At 40.8% G+C, this 19,692-nt stretch overlaps 1 protein-coding gene across 1 annotated transcript in view; it reads right to left on the bottom strand.

Annotated features, from left to right (window-relative positions):
• map3k15 (mitogen-activated protein kinase kinase kinase 15) overlaps window positions 1–19,692 on the bottom strand; it is a 148,959-nt gene that overhangs the window by 96,586 nt on the left and 32,681 nt on the right. Inside the window, exons 2-3 of the mRNA XM_059650384.1 lie at window positions 6,464–6,603; window positions 488–684 (exon numbers count right to left, since the gene is read on the bottom strand). Of these exons, the coding sequence (XP_059506367.1) occupies window positions 488–684; window positions 6,464–6,603 (337 nt within the window). The remainder of the gene's footprint in view (window positions 1–487; window positions 685–6,463; window positions 6,604–19,692) is intronic.

Below are 19,692 nucleotides of genomic sequence, written 5' to 3'. Positions count from 1 at the left end.
ACATTTAGCCAGGTAAGGGTGGCATGGTGGCTCACTGCACCAGAGACCCGGGTTCAACTCCATCCTCGGGCAACTGTGTGGAGTTTGCATTCTCCCTGTGTCTGCGTGGGTTTCCTCCGGGAGCTTTAGTTTCCTCCCACAGTCCAAAGATGTGCAGTTTAGGTGGATTAGCCACGCTAAATTGTGCCTGGCATCCAAGGATATGCAGGCTAGGTGGACTGGCCATGGGAAATGCAGCGTTACAGGGATAGGGTCTGGGAGCCTGTTTTGAGAGTCAGTGTGGATTTGATGGGCAGAATGGCCTAGGACCACACTGTGGGGATTCTACAATTTTATGTCACTGTCACATTGTGCACCTGTAGAAACTCAAGTCTCATTTCACATCAGGTTGATGTTTTCTACGCTTCCCTTCTCCCCATCCATACTTTCAATTCAAAGACCAAGTTGAAATTTAAGTTAATATTTCTAGTCATATGAAAGTCAGTACCATGAGGGAGTAACTTCAATATCTTTTAGGAGACTGATAAATTTCTCCACCAATGGCTGGCAGAAAGGTCCCAGTAAGATGTCCCAATTTGGTTGTAAATACTCGGAGACTCTCCGTTGAAAATCATTTTCACAGCACAGGTAATCGTTGTTGGTGGTCGTCACATAGGGGATGAAATGATAGTTCCTGCTAGCAGCCTGGCAAAAAGAAAACACCTCATTCAGTCAATTAACAAAAGAAAAGAACTGGACTTCTTGTAAATCTAGTGGCTGTTTTTTTTATTTTGTTGACTGCAGGTCAGAGAAATCAGTGAGCACAGTGTAAACAGGAGAATGGACGCAAGTCTGTAAAATTTATCTTTCAGTCCAAGTGTGATAAATTGCCAACTCCTAGTCCAGGCTTTACAACCTGAAGCTTGCATTAAGACATGTCTGCCCTGGCTCTGAACCCACTTCGGCTCTGGCACCGTAAATTACAGTAGGGCGAGATGGCATGCAATAGTGCCGCTTGCGGCTTAACTGTTATTCATGTGCATGGAAATGGACACAAAACCTTATACTGCTTCTCTGTATCGTAGAATCTGTGGAAAAACTACCATCGTATTCAAACAATTCTAACAGTGTGGCCCTTGTAACTCGTCTGTCACAATCCAAGTTCTTTCCTGCTTCATAAAGCAAAATTGAGCTTGTTCAGTAACAAGGGCTAGGTCTGACAGGCTTGCAAGGTGTGTGACTGGCTAACTATCATTCAATACAACAAATGACAACTTATGACGGACTCACAAGTACATTAATATGCATGTACATTCAGTTGCCTGATTTATTATGCCCAAGGTAACCAACCACAGAAGAAGGAAAAAGAAAAACTTACATTAGTACAGCAACATTCAGGACTACAAGACATTTCAAAATGTCTTAAAGCTAATGAATGACATTTTAAAGTGTAGTTATTCTCCTCTTAAAGGGGGAAATGTGGCAGCCAATTTTGTGCACAGCAAGCTCCAACAGACAGCAATGTCATCATGACCAGATAACGTATTTTTGTGATGTCAATTCAGGAATAAATATTGGCCAGGCCACTACAGGGGACTAAAAACTGAAAGAACTGTGGATGCTGCAAATCAGGAACAAGAACAAAGTTGCTGGGAAAGCTCAGCAGGTCTAGCAGCATCTGTGAAGGAGAAAACAGAGTTAGCGTTTCAGGTCTGGTGACCTGTCCTCAGTTCTGAGGAAGGGTCACTGGACCCGAAACATTAACTCCGTTTTCTCCTTCACAGATGCTGCCAGACATGCTGAGCTTTCCCAGCAACTTTGTTCTTGTCACTACAGAGAACTCCCTTGCTCTTCTTCGGGATAGTTTCACGGTATCTTTTATAGCCATCTTTACATGCAGACAAAACCTCTGATTAATGTTTCCTCTGAAAGAAGGCAGTTCCAACCCTGCAGCATTCTCTCAGACCTACATTAAAGAGTCAGTTTCTCATGCTCAAAACCTAAAGTTGGTCCTAAACTGCAGTTTTCTGACTTAGAGCCTTCTATTCTATCAATTGAACCACAGTTGAGACAATGTGGCTGACAAGGAAAATCAGGGACAGCATTTAGCAAAAGAGAAAGCATTTAAGGTGGCAAAGGCAGTGGAAGCCAGAGGATTGAGAAGATGAACAGAGGACAACAAAAAAGTAACAAGGATGCAGAATATTAAATGAGGGTAAGCTAGCCAATAATAGAAAAAAAAATGCAAGAGTTTCTTTCGATATATAAAGGGCAAGAGAGAGGCAAAGTTGGACATTGGGCTGCAAAATGATACTTGAGAAGCAGTAAAGGAGGACAAAAAAAGGTTGACAGACTGAATAAGTACTTTGCGCCTGTCTTCACAGTGGAAGACTTGAGCAATATCGCAAAAATTCAATTGAATCAGGAGACAGAGATAATCACAAAGGAGGTGGTGCTGGAAAAACTGAAAGGATAAATCACCTGGACCAGATGGGCTACACATCTGAGTCCTGAAGGAGATAGCTGAATAGATACCGGAGGCGTTAGTAGTGATCTTTCAGGAATCACTGAAGTCAGAGTGTGTGTCCCAGAGGACTGGAAAATCACTAATGTAACCCCCCCCAACCCCCACCGTTTAAGAAGGGAGTAAGGCAAAAGTCAGGAAATTACAGGCTGATTAGGCTAACCTCAGTCGTACATAAGATGTTAGAGTCCATTGTGAAGGATGAGGTTTCTGAATACTTGGAAGTGAATGGTAAAACAGGGCAAAGTCAGCAATGGTTTCATTAAGGGGAGGTCATGCCTGACAAATCTGGTAGAATTCTTTGAGGAGATAATGAGCAGGTTAGACCAAGAAGAGCCAATGGATGTTATCTACCTGGACTTCAAGGCGGCCTTTAATAAGGTACTGCATGGGAGGCTGCTGAGTAAGATAAGGGCCCACAGTGTTACAACCAAGATAATAGTATAGATAGACAATTGGCCGTCTGGCAGAAAGAAGAGAGAGTGGGGATAAATGGGTCTTTCTCAGGATGGCAGCCAGTGACAAGTGATGTTCTGGGAGAGTCGGTCTTGGGGCCACAACTTTTCAATTTATACATTAATGATCTAGACAAAAGTACTGAGGCATTCTGGCTAAGTTTGCAGATGATACAAAAATAAGTGGACACAGGTAGTATTGAGGAGACAGCGAAGCTGAAGAAAGATTTAATCAGGTTAGTAAAGTGGGCAAAGAAGTAGCAGATGGAATGCCACGTGGAAAAGTGTGAGGTTGTGCACTTTGGTAGGAAGAATAGAAGCATAGACCTTTTTTCTAAATGGGGAGAAAATTTGAAAATCTGAAATGCAAAGGGACTTGGGAGTCCTAGTCCAGATTTCTCTTAAGGTAAACTTGCAGGTTGAGTCTGTAGTTAGGATGGAAAATACAATGTTGGCATTTATCTTGAGAGGACTAGAATATAAAGCAGGGATTTACTTCTGGAGGCTATATAAAGCTCTGGTCAGACCACATTTAGAGCATTGAGAGTAATTTGTGCACCATACCTTAGGAAGGATGTGTTGGCCTGAGTGTGGGTCCAAAGGAGGTTCATGAGAATGATCCTAGGAATGAAAGGCTTAACATATGATAAACGTTTGAGGGCTCTGGGTCTATACTCGATGGAGTTTAGAAGGATGAGGAGGGATCTAATTGAAACTTACAGAATACTGAACAGCCTGGACAGAGTGGATGTTGGGAAGGTGCTTCCATTGGCAGAACAGACTAGGACATGAGGGCACAGCCTTAGAGTAAAGGGAAGACCATTTACAACGGAGATGAGAAGAAACTCCTTCAGCCACAGTGTGGTGAATCTATGGAATTCATTGCCACAGAAGGGTGTAGAGGCCAGGTCATTGAGTACATTCAAAGAGATAGATTGATCTTGATTGTCAAGGATATCAAAAGTTACAGGGAGAAAGAAGGGGAATGGAGCTGACAAACTTATCAGCCATGATTGAATAGCAGGGCAGACTCAATGGGCTGAACGGCCTAATTTCTGCAAATATGTCTTATGGGCTACTGAGTCATGCGATAACACCTGACTAAGATCCTAGACAGATTTATGTTTAACTATCTTATATCCTGATTATCACTATTTAGACAAGATCAGATTTGACTGTATTCTACCTTTTCAAGCATATTCTTCATACTGGTTACTATTTCCCACCATCTACATGGTATCCTTGTGTGGTCACTGCATGTGTGTTTTGGAAATTGCAAAACAACTTTATATTTACTGGTGTGTGCATCTCTCTCTCCCTCTGATGATCATACGTTCCTTGCTAGCACTTATCTTCTCTCCTCTCCCTTACCATTCCAGTGTCACGATAAGTAATGGTATGTCACATGAAGACAGATAGCAATTCTTCCAGCACATTCCTCAAGTAGTCAAATTTTAACATCCTCTCAGGTGCAAACAAGGGAAAGGAAATTTGATGCAACATAAAAAATGTTATTGCAGCTGCCGGAAAGCAACAGAGGCTTTCTTGGCCATCTCAGAAGATAGTTTAGAGACTCAGATGGAAATGGAGACACACTGAAAACAGGCACTTTTACAAATGGTGGGTTTATTGCCCCAAAAGAAGTTTTGTGAACCAGCTGAGCAATTTTAGCAATCCAGTTAAAATTGTCAGGTAAGCTAGCAATACAGAGAAGAGATATCAAGTAACAATAGTATTAAAGTAATTTTGCTGTTAAAGATAAAACACATGGAGACTGTGAAATTCGATTTCCGAGGGAGTGCAAAATGCAGTTATGGATTTGCTACCAGATGTAATCATTTCCCCTTTGATAATTGGACAAGGTGCATTATACCCCTGCTGGGACCCAGAAACGTATGGCAACTCAAAAAGAGAGCAGAAAATTCAAAAACTAATCCAATGTGCATCTCCAATCAGACATTTTTCTTTGAGGTGACAAAAAAATAATCAATTCACTGTTGGATTCTTTGCAATTCTATATCGTTGTCTATGTTTGGAGATCGTAATTTGCACTTTGATTTCTTATCTTTTTGAAAGCATAGAGCTGATGGTAATTTTAATCCAAATACAAGTAGTACTGATTTGGATTTTTAACCAACTTTTGATCAAATACATGTTACACTCTTGTGAAGAAGTGGAAGTGTGTGTAAGTAGATAACCAAACTTTAGATTTTAACAGTGAATCCTCGCTGTCTAACTAATCTTTCTTTTCAAAGACAACAGCTGTTCCTGTCCCAGTTGTACCCTGGCCCAGAAATAAAGAAGTTTTAACAAATTTCATGGTCCACATGATCGTCCAGATGGATATTGGTGACCTGAGGGAATCAGGGAAGATCTCTGAAGAGTATATTTACCTTTCAGGCTGTTTGTTCATTATGGTTCTCCTACAGGATCACATAACTGCGAATGGGTGTAGCAAAGTAGACAGAGCTAAGGGAAAGTGTTTACCTATTGAAACCGATTATCATTGTTTAGGGCAGGCTTGTCTTGCTGACCAATTTAGTACACTTGTAAGTCTGGAAACAAGTTATTATACACTGATATATAAATATTGAAGATTTTGAATCTAAGATTCAACCCTATCCTTCACAAAATGAGAGGGACAACGTGGCTATTGTAGTTAAAGAAAAGTTTGGTACGTTAGATGTGATAAGCATGAGGAGAGAGGAAATATGAACGGGAATAGCATACTCAAAAGAGAATAAACCGATAAGACCATACAAAATGCATTTCATGCTGTTAAAAATAAGCCAAAAATGGAAAAAAAAGGAAGGAAATAATGACCATTATTTTCCTATTTTCACTGAATGCAAGTGTATTGCTGGAGGATTTGCTCGTTGTTAGTACTGCTCCTTTTGTAAAAGGAGAGGGAGAGACAGACCAAATGGTTACAGCCTAGTTTGTCAAACCTAAGTAATGGACAGGCTATTGGAATGAATTCTGAAAGACAGGATAAACTGTCACTGACAAAGAAGGGGGTAATCAAGGATCGTCAGCATGGGAAGATTATGTCTGACTAATTTGAATTGTTTGAGTAAATAACAAGGAGAATTGATGAAGGTAGTGTAGCTAATGTAGTCTACACAGACATCAGCAAAGTTTCTGACAAGGGCCCACTTGGCAGATTATTTATAAACCAAGCTGAGCAGTTCAGCTATCAGTATTAGATAATTATATCATTCCACATTATTTACAAGTGGTTATGATTACGGACAGTACCGTTGGCTCCAAAATCTTACACATTGGTCAAAATTATAGAACCAGGGTCTTTTCAGAAGCCCGATTCCTGGTTATTGAAAGATAAAATTCATTTTGAAGACGAACTCCAAAGGAAAAAGAAAGTAACAGGGCTTTAATTTGACATGGCTGACCAATACATACAAAAGCCAAACGTACCCGACAATGAAAATAGATCAGAAATAAATAAGTCAGAAAGTATGAAAGAAAAAACATGACTGTGAATAACCTTGAGTGACTGAGCAGTCTCCAGGTCAGTGTTGTGATAGAGAATAACACTGTTTGTCATGCCAAAGCTGTCTCGTATACTTAGATGGTAAAACAGGGTTGGCTGCCGGACCACATCACTCATGTCCACCACAGCAATGTCTGTAAAACAACAGCAGCGTCAAGGATTAATTAACACATACTAAAGCGTGCATTACTATCCAGTAATAGCTGGAAAACAAAACCTTTCAACACACCACACTTAACAATAAGTAAACTACTCTTAGTAATTTAGTATAAAATTACAATTCTTTTTACAAAGTGTTTTGTATTTATATATGAATTCTCTGTCTTTACATGCTGCTGGTAAGGATGTCATTTATTGTCCGTTCCTTGAGAAATTTGGCAGTTGGCCTTCTTTGCTTTGTATATCCAAGTGACTTGAAGGGCAGGGCAATTAACAATAAACAGTGCCACTGTGGGGCTGTCACAGATCAGTCAGAATGAGCAATGTTGGCAGGTCTCTTTCCCTCCAAGATATTAAAGAAACAGTTGACTTCTTATTGCAGAAAAGTGGCTTCATGGGCACTTTTCCTGGTCTCAGCTTTTTAAGTCTCCAATTTGCTTTAAATTTGAATTTAAACACCAAACCTCTATGCTGGAGCTCATGTTCTACTAGATTATTAGTCCAGGCCTGCAGTTTAGTAGCCCAGTAGCACAATCTCTATTCTGTCAGAGCCACTGTGTTTGCTTTGCACTCTGCTGACTTTAACAAGGGCATTGATGAGAGGACGGCATCAGCGTGACTGCTATTCAGTGTGATCTGTTCGAAACTTCTGACATAATTCAGGTGGGATCACAAATGATCCAGAGATGTAACAAAAAGCCCCACGCAGGAGGAGAACAACCACTTGGGTAAGGGACCATATATGTGCTCACAACTCTTAGAACTGCATTCTAATACGGGCTCGTTCCCCAAAAACAACAGAGCAGAAAATGGACAAAAAAACAAGCCTGAGACATGGAGAGAGAGCGAGACACAGACTGAAAAAGATTCCAGGAGGAACAGTTAGGATAAATACTTCAGTTGGGTTGGCAATTACTCTGTCAGTCAGGACAGATCAGGATAACACTGCATTGCGTGGTCCGATATGATAAACAGAAACTGTTTAAGTTGAGCCAGCGCAATGAGCACAGGGTAGGGGTTAAACCCCTGGAGGTGAAGGTAGAGTCAAAAGTAAGATTAAAGTTGCCTTCTGGTCATTTGACTTAAAGTGCAGATAATGAAAAGGAGCGAAGAAATTTGCACAGGACAAAACTTGGCAAGAAAGCACAACCCAGAAATTAAAACTGAATCCTTAATTTCCTTTTCATGGACATTTATAATGTGATTGTAGAAAGACTGATTGTGGACAATTTCCCCCAGCTGTTCTACACACGTGGAAACTCCTCAGAACAGTTTCAGACTAAGACTGGTACAGACCGGTTACAAGACAAGTTAAGGACAACAGGCTGTCAGCCAATTACAAGATGTAAGTCAACAATATTGTGACTGCTAGTCTAGGTTTCTGATCCTAATTTCCTCTGCACTGTTTTCAGATTTCTCAACTCTTCATGATAAATGATGAGAAATCATTTGGATAACTCCTTCCTAGATCCAAGATGGCAGCACAGTAGGATGCTTCAGCTGGAGCTCATCCGCTCCATCTGTTCCTTTTCTTTTGTTCTCGGCCTCAAACTCCTGTCCTCTGACCTTGAAGAGGCCTGGGTTTTAGTGGCCTGGGTATGGAGGCCTGCTGGCCCAGCATGGCAGTCTCTTGGGCCAGCGTGGAGTCCTGTGGGCCTGGAATGGCCTCAGTGTGGACTTCCAGAGCAATCTCCCGACTTCGTGAAACCGAAGGTGAAGCTTAGCATGGTCTAGAGTCAAGGCTTAGCCTGGATGGGAGGCTAGCTGCCAGTATGGACTGTTGGATGCCTGTTATACTGATCATTGCTTTTTCTGCATTTTATAATTTATTCCTAAAATTTGCAATGCCAGGCTTTTTTTACTTCTCTGTTTATCTAAGAATTGTAAGTGATTTGTAAGAATTGTACCTAAGATAGTGCTGTAAGTGGCAACTTACGCACTTTTCATTGTACTCATTCAAGTACATGTGACAATAAACCTAATTCTAATTCTTTCCAATGTAGTATTCTCCCTTAGTTGTAGCATTTCTGAGAGACAGGAGTATCAGAATTTCTGACAATTTTGTTTTAAAGGATGTGTAAAGATCATTAACAAAGCTGTCTAAAGATTCTCTTGGAAGCTTTAAACTTTTGTTAAATCTTGATCCCTTTTGTTTTCTTATTTCTACTTGAAGCAAAGTAATTGTCGAATGCTCTAACATGAAGGTGCACAGTAGTTCAAATACACACAGGTAACTGCCTCTTCTTATAGTTTGTCTTGTTTTGAAACACCAGTTGCAATCATACTTACAGAATGGAGAAATGTGCTCACTTGTTCTACTGAAGCAATTTTACATTATCTCTTCTTTATGTCCAATTCAATGTCATATTTGAAGGATGGGATTTTAAATGTGCTTTGTAATACCTTTCTCCATTGCTGCTTTATTTCAGTGCTGTTGTTTCTGCTATTTAATGAAATAGGTAAAAGTTGTTGCAGGAAATGTTCTTAATTCCATGTACACGTACCAGATTTCACTGATTAGTATTTTGATTTTTTTTGTAATCAGGTTAATTGCATTAGATGTTTTAGTCATCTTTGGTGAACCATAAATGTAACCACATGTTGCAATTTCTATTAATTACTGGACAATGAAGTTAATTTGCTAACGAAGCTATATCCTGAAGTGTCTTTATGAAGATTTTCAACTTTTCTCTTGTGTTACTTTTAAGGAATTTTTCTTAATTTCTTTGCAAATTAAAAACTTCTGACTCTTTCAAAACTATCTGAATTTTCCTATAAAATCATCTTCAAACACTTAAATATCACTGCAATGCTTTAAATTGGAGAAAATATACATTTTACGTTTTTGCACAAAATGGAAAGCATGACTTTTTGTAATATTTTCCCTTTCCTTGTGATTTCTGCACCAATTTTAGCACTCCATATTATTTGCACTCTAACTTCTTCCGAGCATTTTGTGCTATTTTAGGTGGAAGGAACACAGGTACATTGGCTTTGATGTTAAAGATGCCAACAAACAGATGACCTCAGTACACTGATCCTCAGGAGGAACTTGGGACCACACTATTAATAATGACCAAAGAAAGAGCAAAAGTCCTCAAATAACGTGTCTGGACGGAACAGATCCTCAACAACCTCAAAAAATAACGACTGTGTACACCAAATGTGTATCTTGGTAAAAGCAGAAACCTTTTTGGGTGGTGTAGGTGTAAACATACAAATAATGTAAATAATAACTAGGGGATAATGGCTTGTGGGGAGATGCATGGTTTTCAGTCCTCATCGGTCTCAAATTCCCAGAAGTTGCCAGTGAAATTCATACAGTCGACACAAATTAATTTAAAAATTAAAAGTGAAAACTCCATGCTGGTGATGGTGCTATTAACCAACAAGCAGAGGAGTGTAGCAATTTACCAACAGTTTTGTTTATATCTTTAGTGAAAGCCAAATATTATGAACTTACAGAATGGCAGGTTTTATATGCAGCTGGATGCTATCCCTGGAACAACTGGGAAAATTCCTTTTTGCAGCTGCAAGACAACTAATAGGTTTATATATCACCTTCATCTACTGGGCCTTCCACCAACAATGTTTCCCAGAACTCCTGTGCGGCTATCCTCCCAGCTTGTGCACTGTCTTAAACAATTCCACTGTTACTTCAACATTTCAGACTTGATGTCAATCATGTGTATCTGTTGTGAAACTAGAGATAAACATGCAGTGTTTGGCTTTGGGCCATCAGCCCAGTCATGAATATATTGACACATGCTATGTAGTTCCACTATATTAAATTCAAGAAAAATAACTTTCATCCATTTAAACCACTTGTCCCCAATATACCCCTACTGCATTTTGAACAACCACCGTACCAACTGTGGAAAAGAAATCTCTAGCTCCTTTTTTTTGGAACCTATAATAATTTTTGGTCAGTTATATATGCCACCAGTCTGATTCTCTTACACCATCTGCAGCTGCTTACAGTATATCATGCAAGGGCAATTAAGGTCACTGCCCAGAACCAAAGTACTGGGCCCCAATCCAACAATAAGCTGCTCAAGAGTTGCATTCTAAGCTCAGTCGAGCTTTAAGATCAATCCAAATGAGACAGTCACCTATAATATTCCTACAACATCTGTGAAGTGTTTGATAAAAGTGATGAGGAAGTCACCATTCTAATATTATTTTTGAATCAGACAATCTTGTCATCCACCTGTCATATTGAAACCACTACAACCCCACCTCATCCTCTGTCTGTTGCTTCATAAAACCAACACCGCCCTCTCATAAACAATGCTGCTGTTTCCATTGCGACTTGCTTGTCAATGGAGTAGTTTGTTGCCATCGTCCTCTTTCTTTAACTGGGTCTAAGGTTTACAATGGTAGCGAAAAACGACTAGTGAGTTAATAAAAAGGATCTTGTCTTTAACAAGATGTAGTCCAGTGCATGATAGCAATCAGGTACAAGTTACATCAGTAAGTTAGACATTGTTACTCAGACCTCTGGTCACCCAGTTATAAGAAGGACATTAAGCTGGGGAGGGTTCAGAAGAGATTTACCAGGATGTTGCCATGTACGGAAGGTTTGAGTTATAAGGAAAGGCTGGATAGGCTGAGTGTAGGGGGTTGAGAGGTGACCTTAAAGATGACAGGTACAGATAGAGTTGATGGCAGTTGTCTTTTCCCTAAAATGGGGAATTTCAAGATTAAGGAGTGCAGTTTTAAGGCGAGAGAAGAGACATTTAAAAAATGATGAGGCTTTTTATTTAAAACGGAGAGTGGTTTGTGTGTGTTATGAACCCGAGGAAGTGGTGGATGGGGGTGCATGATGTACTGAAATAGGCGTTTGGATGGATACATAAATAGGAAAAGTTTGGAGGGGTATGGGGCAGGAGGAGGCAGGTGCGACTACTTCAGTTTGGAATTATGCTTGGCTTGGGACTGGTTGGACTGTGATATGTCTGAGAGACATGTGGATATAGAGTCTTGTACAGTGAAGACCTAAGACATTCTGCTAATCTTCAACAATATAGAGAGTAAACCTTAATACAGTCTTCAACACTAACCGTTCCAGGCTCATTCCCTCCTCCCACACCAGGGAATTGCATTTTACCTTGTTATACTAAAAATTATAGATGAACTATGGACATAAATACCAAAGTGATGTTTTATTTAAGCTACTGTTATGATCCCAGCTGAAGATCATAGAGGATGCAATGGGTTCCAAATGTCAGTACTTTGCTCTTTCACCTTACTCACAAATCCTTTGGCTTCCCCACCATGGAGGTTGCTCCATTAGTGCAGCGGCTCCAACACATGCTCCAATTAAGTTTGCTTTCACTTAAGTAGGTATCTGAAATATTTCTTCATCAGTCCCATGATTCAGTAGCTCCTTACAAAAGAAACAATTCTCCTGAACCCCCTCAACATAGCAAATGTTTGCCAATACCTGGCAGTATCCACTTCGATCAGTGGGTTTGTCAATCTGCAGAGCAAACTTCCCACCAGTAGCTAACTTCTCTTGCAGCTCTTACTCGGTATTAGCTGACATGTCATCAATCTACTGTTTAACTGTATTATTAGAGTGGAATTTTTTTCAATTTCTTTTGCAGCATCAGCTTCTATCATCAGACCTATACTATTATAATTCCATGCAGGTAAGATTCAGGTTTGAGCAATGGTATGGAACTTCTTAGTTTTTGCTAGAAACCCCAACACCAGGTAACTAGTCTCCTTACCTGAAACCCACACACACTGTACCAGATGTTGGGTCCGCTTGATGCTTTTTCTTTCAAGCAATCGAAGTACAGAACGTGTTTATTAGCAAGAGACGGGTATCTTGTCTGTAAATGATGTCTTAATTTACTTGGTACTATCGCAATGTTTGCCACCTTTTCTCTGCAGAGGATACATTCAGCTAATGGGTAAGCAGCACCACCCATCTTTAAAATCTGAAGGCCAGGTAGCTCTCATTATCCTGTTTCTTGCTTTTTATTCTTTGGATTTAGACCTTTCATCGACTGAATTAGCAGATGTATCGCCTCTTTTTACAAGAAACGTATCCACTTCTTCTAAGAATAAAAGACTGAGGAAAAGCGGAATGAGCAATAAAAAAAAAAGGAAATTCCAAAAATATTCACATTACATTTCCATGTTAGCATGGATTTTGTCTAGGGAGGCAGGCCAGCTCAATGGCTTGCACTTTTACTGCACAGGCCCAGTTGCTCATTTGAAATTCTGCACATTTGCAGATGAGAAATCTCGGCACTTGTGTGGAATCAAAAAGCAGCACTGCTCCCGAGAATCTCACAGCACTATGCACCTTACCAAGGCACACCACATGAAAGTTTCTGGAACAATGAGCGTATTATAAAAGTTTTCAAGTTTTAACCAGTTGTGTTAGATGTCTACGGGTCATGAAAATTTCCCTGCAGCTGTAATCTATTTACTTGTAACAAATAGCAATCTTGCTCAGCACAGAAACCTGCTTTGTGCCTTCTTTCAACTTGAATTTAGAAGAAAGGTAAATTGGGGAATTCTGTGACAGCCTCAGGAATAGTGGGGTTCAATTTCTACTGTGCCACCCCAATGAGATATAACACCAGTAGGTGGCCTTGTGTGCAAGTCAAATGGGAGCTGACCTTATTCAGGAGAAAGGGGACTGCAGTCAAGGGATTTGTTCTGCCTCCAGTCCAGGGTGTTGACTACGGTCAGTCAGGCACTAGGTCACACCAGAACGAGGATCCATGGCCTTGCAGTCTGGGAATTTGGCCACGGGCAGTCCCGCAGGTCAAGTGCAAACAGTCCGGAGATTACAGGTAGGTCGCTTGGGATGCTATTGAGATATCAGGCCAAGAGATATAGAATCATAGACCCCCTCAGCGTGGAAGAAGGCTCATCAAGTCCACATCAACCCTCTAAAGAGCACTGCACCAGGCCCACCCGACTACCCTACCCTGTAACCCTACATTTCCCACCTCTAATCAACCTAGTCTGCACATCCCTGGACACTATGGGAAATTTAACATGGCCAATCCACTGAACCTGCACATCTTGCAGTGGGACTAGATTTAAAATTAGGAGCACCAAAAACTTAAATTTGCCATGGATACCACATTGGGGTACTATTTCTCACTTTGAATTAGCCTGAGTGCCTTATTGTGGAGGAGATCTCTCATACTTTCCTGTACCTGTTTTTACAGAAGTATGATGCAGGACTGTTAATAATCCTACCCCTCATGATTCAAGTCTGATACTTCCCTGTCCTCCACTCGTACTTCTTCAATCTCTTCAAATCTCATTTTTGAGGTTGCTTGGCTCGCTGAGCTGGTTTGTTGTTCTGCAGATGTTTCGTCACCGTGCTGGGTAACATCCTCAGTCCAGCCTCTGATGAAGCGTCGGTGTGTTTTCCCACCTGGTTTTTAAACTCTGGGGTCCGTTGCGATGGATTGCCTCACTTCCGGGTTTCCTCGTAGTGGAACGTATATGGGGTTGAGTTCAATGCGTTTATTAATAGTTTCGTGGACTGCCATGCTTCCAGGAATTCTTGCTTGTCTCTGCCTAGCCTGTCCCAGGATCTTGTTGTCGTCCCAGTCGAAGTCATGGTCCTCCTTGTCCATGTGGATTGCGATGAGTGAGTATTGGTCGTATATTTTTGTAGCCAGTTGGTGTCCATGTTCTCTTGTTAGTTTCCTTCCTGTTTGTCTGATGTAGTGTTTCTCGCAGTCTCTGCAGGGGATCTTGTAGATGATATTGGTCCTGTCTGTGGCAGGGAGTGGGTCCTTAGTTCGCGTGAGCACTTATTGTAAGGTTGATGTGGGCTAGTGTGCCACTCTGATGCCCAGCGGTCATAGAAGTCTTGAGATGAATTCCAACGTGCTCCTGACATAGGGTAGTGTGGTGATTGTGTCAGGGCGAGTAGAACCTTTCTGGTGCTGTTCCTGTAGGCATCACCTCTTAGTGATGTCTGTCTTATAGCTTGTTGTGTTTCTTCATTGATATTGATGGTCTTGAGTGTGGCTTCCAGTGTAGGTAGAAATTGCATTTTGTTGATGTCCCTGCAGTTGTAGCTCAGTCTCCAGGTGAGAACGGCTTTTCCATGTCTGTCAGTTTCCCGTTGGAGAGGTTCCTTATCCATCTGTCAGTTCTCTTGTTGTTGCTTCTGTAGGTAAGTGTGGTTAGCTTGTCTTGCAGGGTCTGAAAGACACATGGATAAGGAACCTACGCTGGAAGCCACACTCAAGACCAACAATATCAATGAAGAAACACAACAAGCTATAAGACAGACAGCAGTAAGAGGCGATGCCTACAGGAACAGCATCAGAAAGGTTCTACTCGCCCCGACACATTCATCATACTACCCTACATCAGGAACACATTGGCACTCACCACAAGACTTCTACGACTGCTGGGCATCAGAGTGGCACACAAACCCACATCAACCCTACGACAAGTGCTCACCCGAACTAAAGACCCACTCCCTGCCATGGACAGGACCAATGTCATCCACAAAATCCCCTGCAGAGACTGCGAGAAACACTACATCGGACAAACAGGAAGGAAACTAACAAGAGAACATGGACACCAACTGGCTACAAAAAGACACGACCAATACTCACTCATCGCAATCCACATGGACAAGGAGAACCACCACTTCTACTGGAACAACACCAAGACCCTGGGACAGGCTAGGTAGAGACAAGCACGAGAATTCCTGGAAGCATGGCACTCCACGAAGCATGCTATTAATAAACACATTGAACTCAACTCCATATACATTGCGCTATGGAGGAAGCCAGGAAATGAGGCAATCCATCGCAATGGACCCCAGAGTTTAAAAACCAGGCAGAAAAACACACTGATGCTTCATCAGAGGCTGCACTAAGGATGTTCCCCAGCACAGTAACGAAACGTCTGCAGAACAACAAACCAGCTCAGCAAGCCAACCAACCTCAACACCCACAACCCGAGCTACAGATCTACTCCAAAACCACAGTGATGTCATTTTGTTCTGCAGTGAGTGAACTTACAGAACAACAGTGCCAACAAATTTAATAGGATATGTTTGCATAGTAGTATAAAATAAGGAAACACTTTGTGCATTATACCTTGCTTAGACACACTACCTTCTCACTGTTTCTTGAAGATTCCTGACTCTCTGGGCTTGCCGAGAGCTAGAACAATCTCCTTGCACCAACTGAATATTCAATATAATCACTGTGAATCATTAACCATTCGAAATCAGAGACAATTAAGAGCAAACAGAATGCTGTTTCAGTTGATTCAACTGTATGTATTACACCAATTACAGATATTTAGAAATGATCAAAAATAGCTTTCATTTTGAAACCTTACATGATGGCTGTAAAATTCTTATGCTTCATTCTCAATGTTGTGATACAGGAATGGTTCAAAATTTCCTATCAGGTTTTGGAACAACAATGCTATCAAAGCTATAGAGCAGGCTGTAACCTTTACTTCTGAAGTTTGCTGGCAAGTTGCCTGCTTTGTCCTTTGCTGCCTTTTTCCTCTGGGACGTGAACTATCTACACATCTTGACATTCCTACCTCTTCTATAAACTCCTCTGGCCGATTACCACTTGCTTTGGCCTTACACTGGGAGCCATTTGGGTCAAGTTTTCATGCCCGCTGCCTGATCAGAGATCTACGCTTTTACTCTTTCTCACCATCTCCCAACATTCAATTGCTAAAACAAACATTTTGCATTTCTCACTTTTCCCATCTTGACAAAAGATCACAAACCTGACTGGAAGCAAACCAAGATAACAAAGTGTGGAGCTGGATGAACACAGCAGGCCAAGCAGCATCAGAGGAGCACAAAAGCTGACACTTCGGGCCTAGATGAAGGGTCTAGGCCCGAAACGTCAGCTTTTGTGCTCCTGAGATGCTGCTTGGCCTGCTGTGTTCATCCAGCCCCACACTTTGTTATCTTGGATTCTCCAGCATCTGCAGTTCCCATTATCTCTGATCGCAAACCAACTCCTTGACTGACTGTGGTGGTATGCTCTGTCTAACTGTAGCCCCCTTTCTCCTGCATAAGGAGAGCTCCCACTTAACTTTCACACAAGGTCACTTACTGGTGCTACTGCTCATTGGGTCAGCATAGTAGAAATCAGATGCTGTCAAATCCTCTGAGCATTTCCAGCACTTCCATTTTCATTTTATTGTATCATACATCTGTCAGTACATTATGAAATCAGGATCCATCAAAAAGAGAAAAAACTTCTGATAGCCATATTTTCTTAATCAAGCTGCAGTTTTTAATCATGCCCAAATGTTGGATTGTTAACTTCCAAATAACTTCCATAATTTCAGCAAATTATACTGTGATTCAATGTGATTTATATATATTTCAATATCATTTATTTTAGGTTTGGACTTTGAACTCGTGACGTGGGATTTGGTCTCTGTACATGTAAAAGTGTTTAATGTTGAACTTAAGGCTTTCTGAAACTATTGCTGAAACTATTAAGAAGTGTAAGAGGTATAATAGGAGGTTAATTGGAGTTTGTCTACATTGGAAAAGTTTTTAGAGCCATCAGAATAAACTGTGCAGTACATCAGGCTTTAGTTGAAAGGAGCCAGAGGATATTTTTGACTACAGGGAAACACACATAGCTTGAAGAAAGATTTTTGATTTCAGTTTGCAGATGCTGTAGAAGAAACTATACACATAAAACAGTTTATCCTGAAGAAATCTTAGAACTGTTAAGAAATAGGTTTCCTCACCATAAGGAGGTCAAATCAAAAGTCCCAGTGTTTGGTTAAAACCCTGAAGGAATTATCTGAAACTGAGAAGGTCTAAGCTCAGTGTCTGAAAATGTTTTGAAGGTAGTTTCAGATTCTCGAGCCCAAAAACTGAAGCACCAGTTACATGATAGAAAACAGAATTCTCTCTGATGTGAATATTAGAAAAGGGTTTAATGGGATTGTATTTTACTGTGTATTTCAAATTTTAAATTTATGTTATACTTAAATAGTTTGGTTTATTCTGTTTTATCTTAATTTCCATAATAAACTTCCATTTTATTAATAAAACCAATTCTGCAGCACAGCGCATTTGTTGTTTCACCCTATCAAAAACAGGAAGGCAGATTTTCATCTGAATGCCAACAAATTGGGAAAGGGGAGATGCAACGAGACCTCTGAACCCTTGTAGATCAGTCACTGAAAGCAAGCATGCAGGTGCTGCAGGCAGTGAGGAAGGCAAATAACACATTAGCCTTCATAACAAGAAGATTCAAGTCCAGGAGCAGGAATGTCTTTCTGCAATTGTACAAGGCCCAGGCAACCAGGCCTGGAGTAGTGCGCGCAGTTTTGGTTTCCTTATCTGATGAACAATGTTCTAGCTATGGAGGGAATTCAATAAAGGAATACCAGACTGATTCCTAGGATAGCAGGACTGATGTATGTAGAGAGATATCAGTTAGGACTATATTCGCTGCAGTTCAGAAGAATAGGAGAATCTCAGAGAAACCTATAAAATTCAAACAGGATTGTAAAAGGTGAGCACAGAAGGAAATTTCGGATGACCAGAAGTCCAAAACCGGGGTGTCACAAGCTAAGAAGTTCGGATAGGCCATTTAGGACTGAAGTGATGAGTAATTTCCTCTATAGGGAGAAACACTATAGGGAGAAAGCAGGATCAGGCTATTGAGCTGGATAATCATATTGAATGGCAGGGCAGACTCAAAACGGCCAAATGACTTACCCATATTCCTATTTAATACGTTTCTACGAAAGGCGACCTCATTAAAACAAACAAAATCGATCAAACCACATTTCAGCCTGGCTTCTGACTTGTCCTGTCAGAACTTTAGCTGGTACGATAACAATTTTAATGCTATTTATCTATAAAACACAGTGAGTACAATGAAACAAACATTATGACGGCCTGTAAACCACAATATTAATTAACATTTTTAGTGAAAGACATAAACGTTGCCTTTCACTAACCTTTGTTCAGCACTGACAATCTCTTGGAAATGTTCGTGTGCTCTGATCTTAAGCAATATATTTAAAGTGAAACTACAGCTTCCTGCTAATTAGTCTCTGGGTATTCATTAGTCCATTATAGAGGAAAGGTCAGGAGTGAATTCAATGGATTCTGCCACATGGGTCAGGTTACCACTTGTGCCATTTTTGTAACACATCAGCTCCTCTACATGGAAAATTATTAATAGAGCAGCACGTAAAGACAGACTCATCTTGTTTTGCAGTACAATTAATCCTTGTGTGAATGAGCACAGTTTCTGAGCCAAGTACGACACCCCAATACATAGCAGCCATCATCACGTACTCACTCTGCGTGTGTGGGCTAAAATTGATTATTAATTTTGGTGGACTACTTCTGAACTGAGATCTCATTTTTGGACTGCCAGGTTTACGTAGGCTGTGTTTTTATTTTACTTGTACTTTGCACTTGGGATAAAACAATATGGAGACACAACTTAATCCAAATTGTGTTATTTTGAGGTAGGGCTAGTGGTTTTGAGGTGTTGGAGCAATGCTGGGCTGCCAACATGCATTGCATTTCTCTAACTGCCCTTCAGAAAGTAGCGGTGAGCCTTCTCAACCACAGTGACTCATGTGATGTAAGGGCATCCAAAATGCTATTACGGAAGTGTTCAACCTAGTGACAATAAAAGAACAGTGATATATTTCCCAACCGGGATTGTGAGTCGCTTAGAGGATGACTTGCAAGTGGAAGTGTTCCAATGTTCCCACTGTTTGTGCACTTCTAGGTGGGAAAGTTGCTGCATTCTTAACTATCCTTGTAAAGTGGAAGGGGTAGCTGGTAGCGCAGTTAAGAAATTGTTCTTGACCTAGTAACTTACGGCAATGACCACAAAGTCAAGCTGATTACACTAAATATTTGAAAATATATGGTTAGTTCAGCTAGGGGATTGTGTTCAGTTCTGGGCACCACACTTTAACAAGTATGCTGAGGCTCTGGAACGGCTGCAGAGAAGGTTTATTCAGAAATGGGATGGGTGTGTATTTGTTCGATATGTGGATAAATTGGGGTTATTTGCCGAGGTGCAGAA

This window comes from Stegostoma tigrinum, chromosome 12 (genome assembly GCF_030684315.1).
Source record: "Stegostoma tigrinum isolate sSteTig4 chromosome 12, sSteTig4.hap1, whole genome shotgun sequence".
Classification (NCBI taxonomy): domain Eukaryota; kingdom Metazoa; phylum Chordata; class Chondrichthyes; order Orectolobiformes; family Stegostomatidae; genus Stegostoma; species Stegostoma tigrinum.
This window is presented reverse-complemented; position numbering and strand designations above follow the sequence as displayed.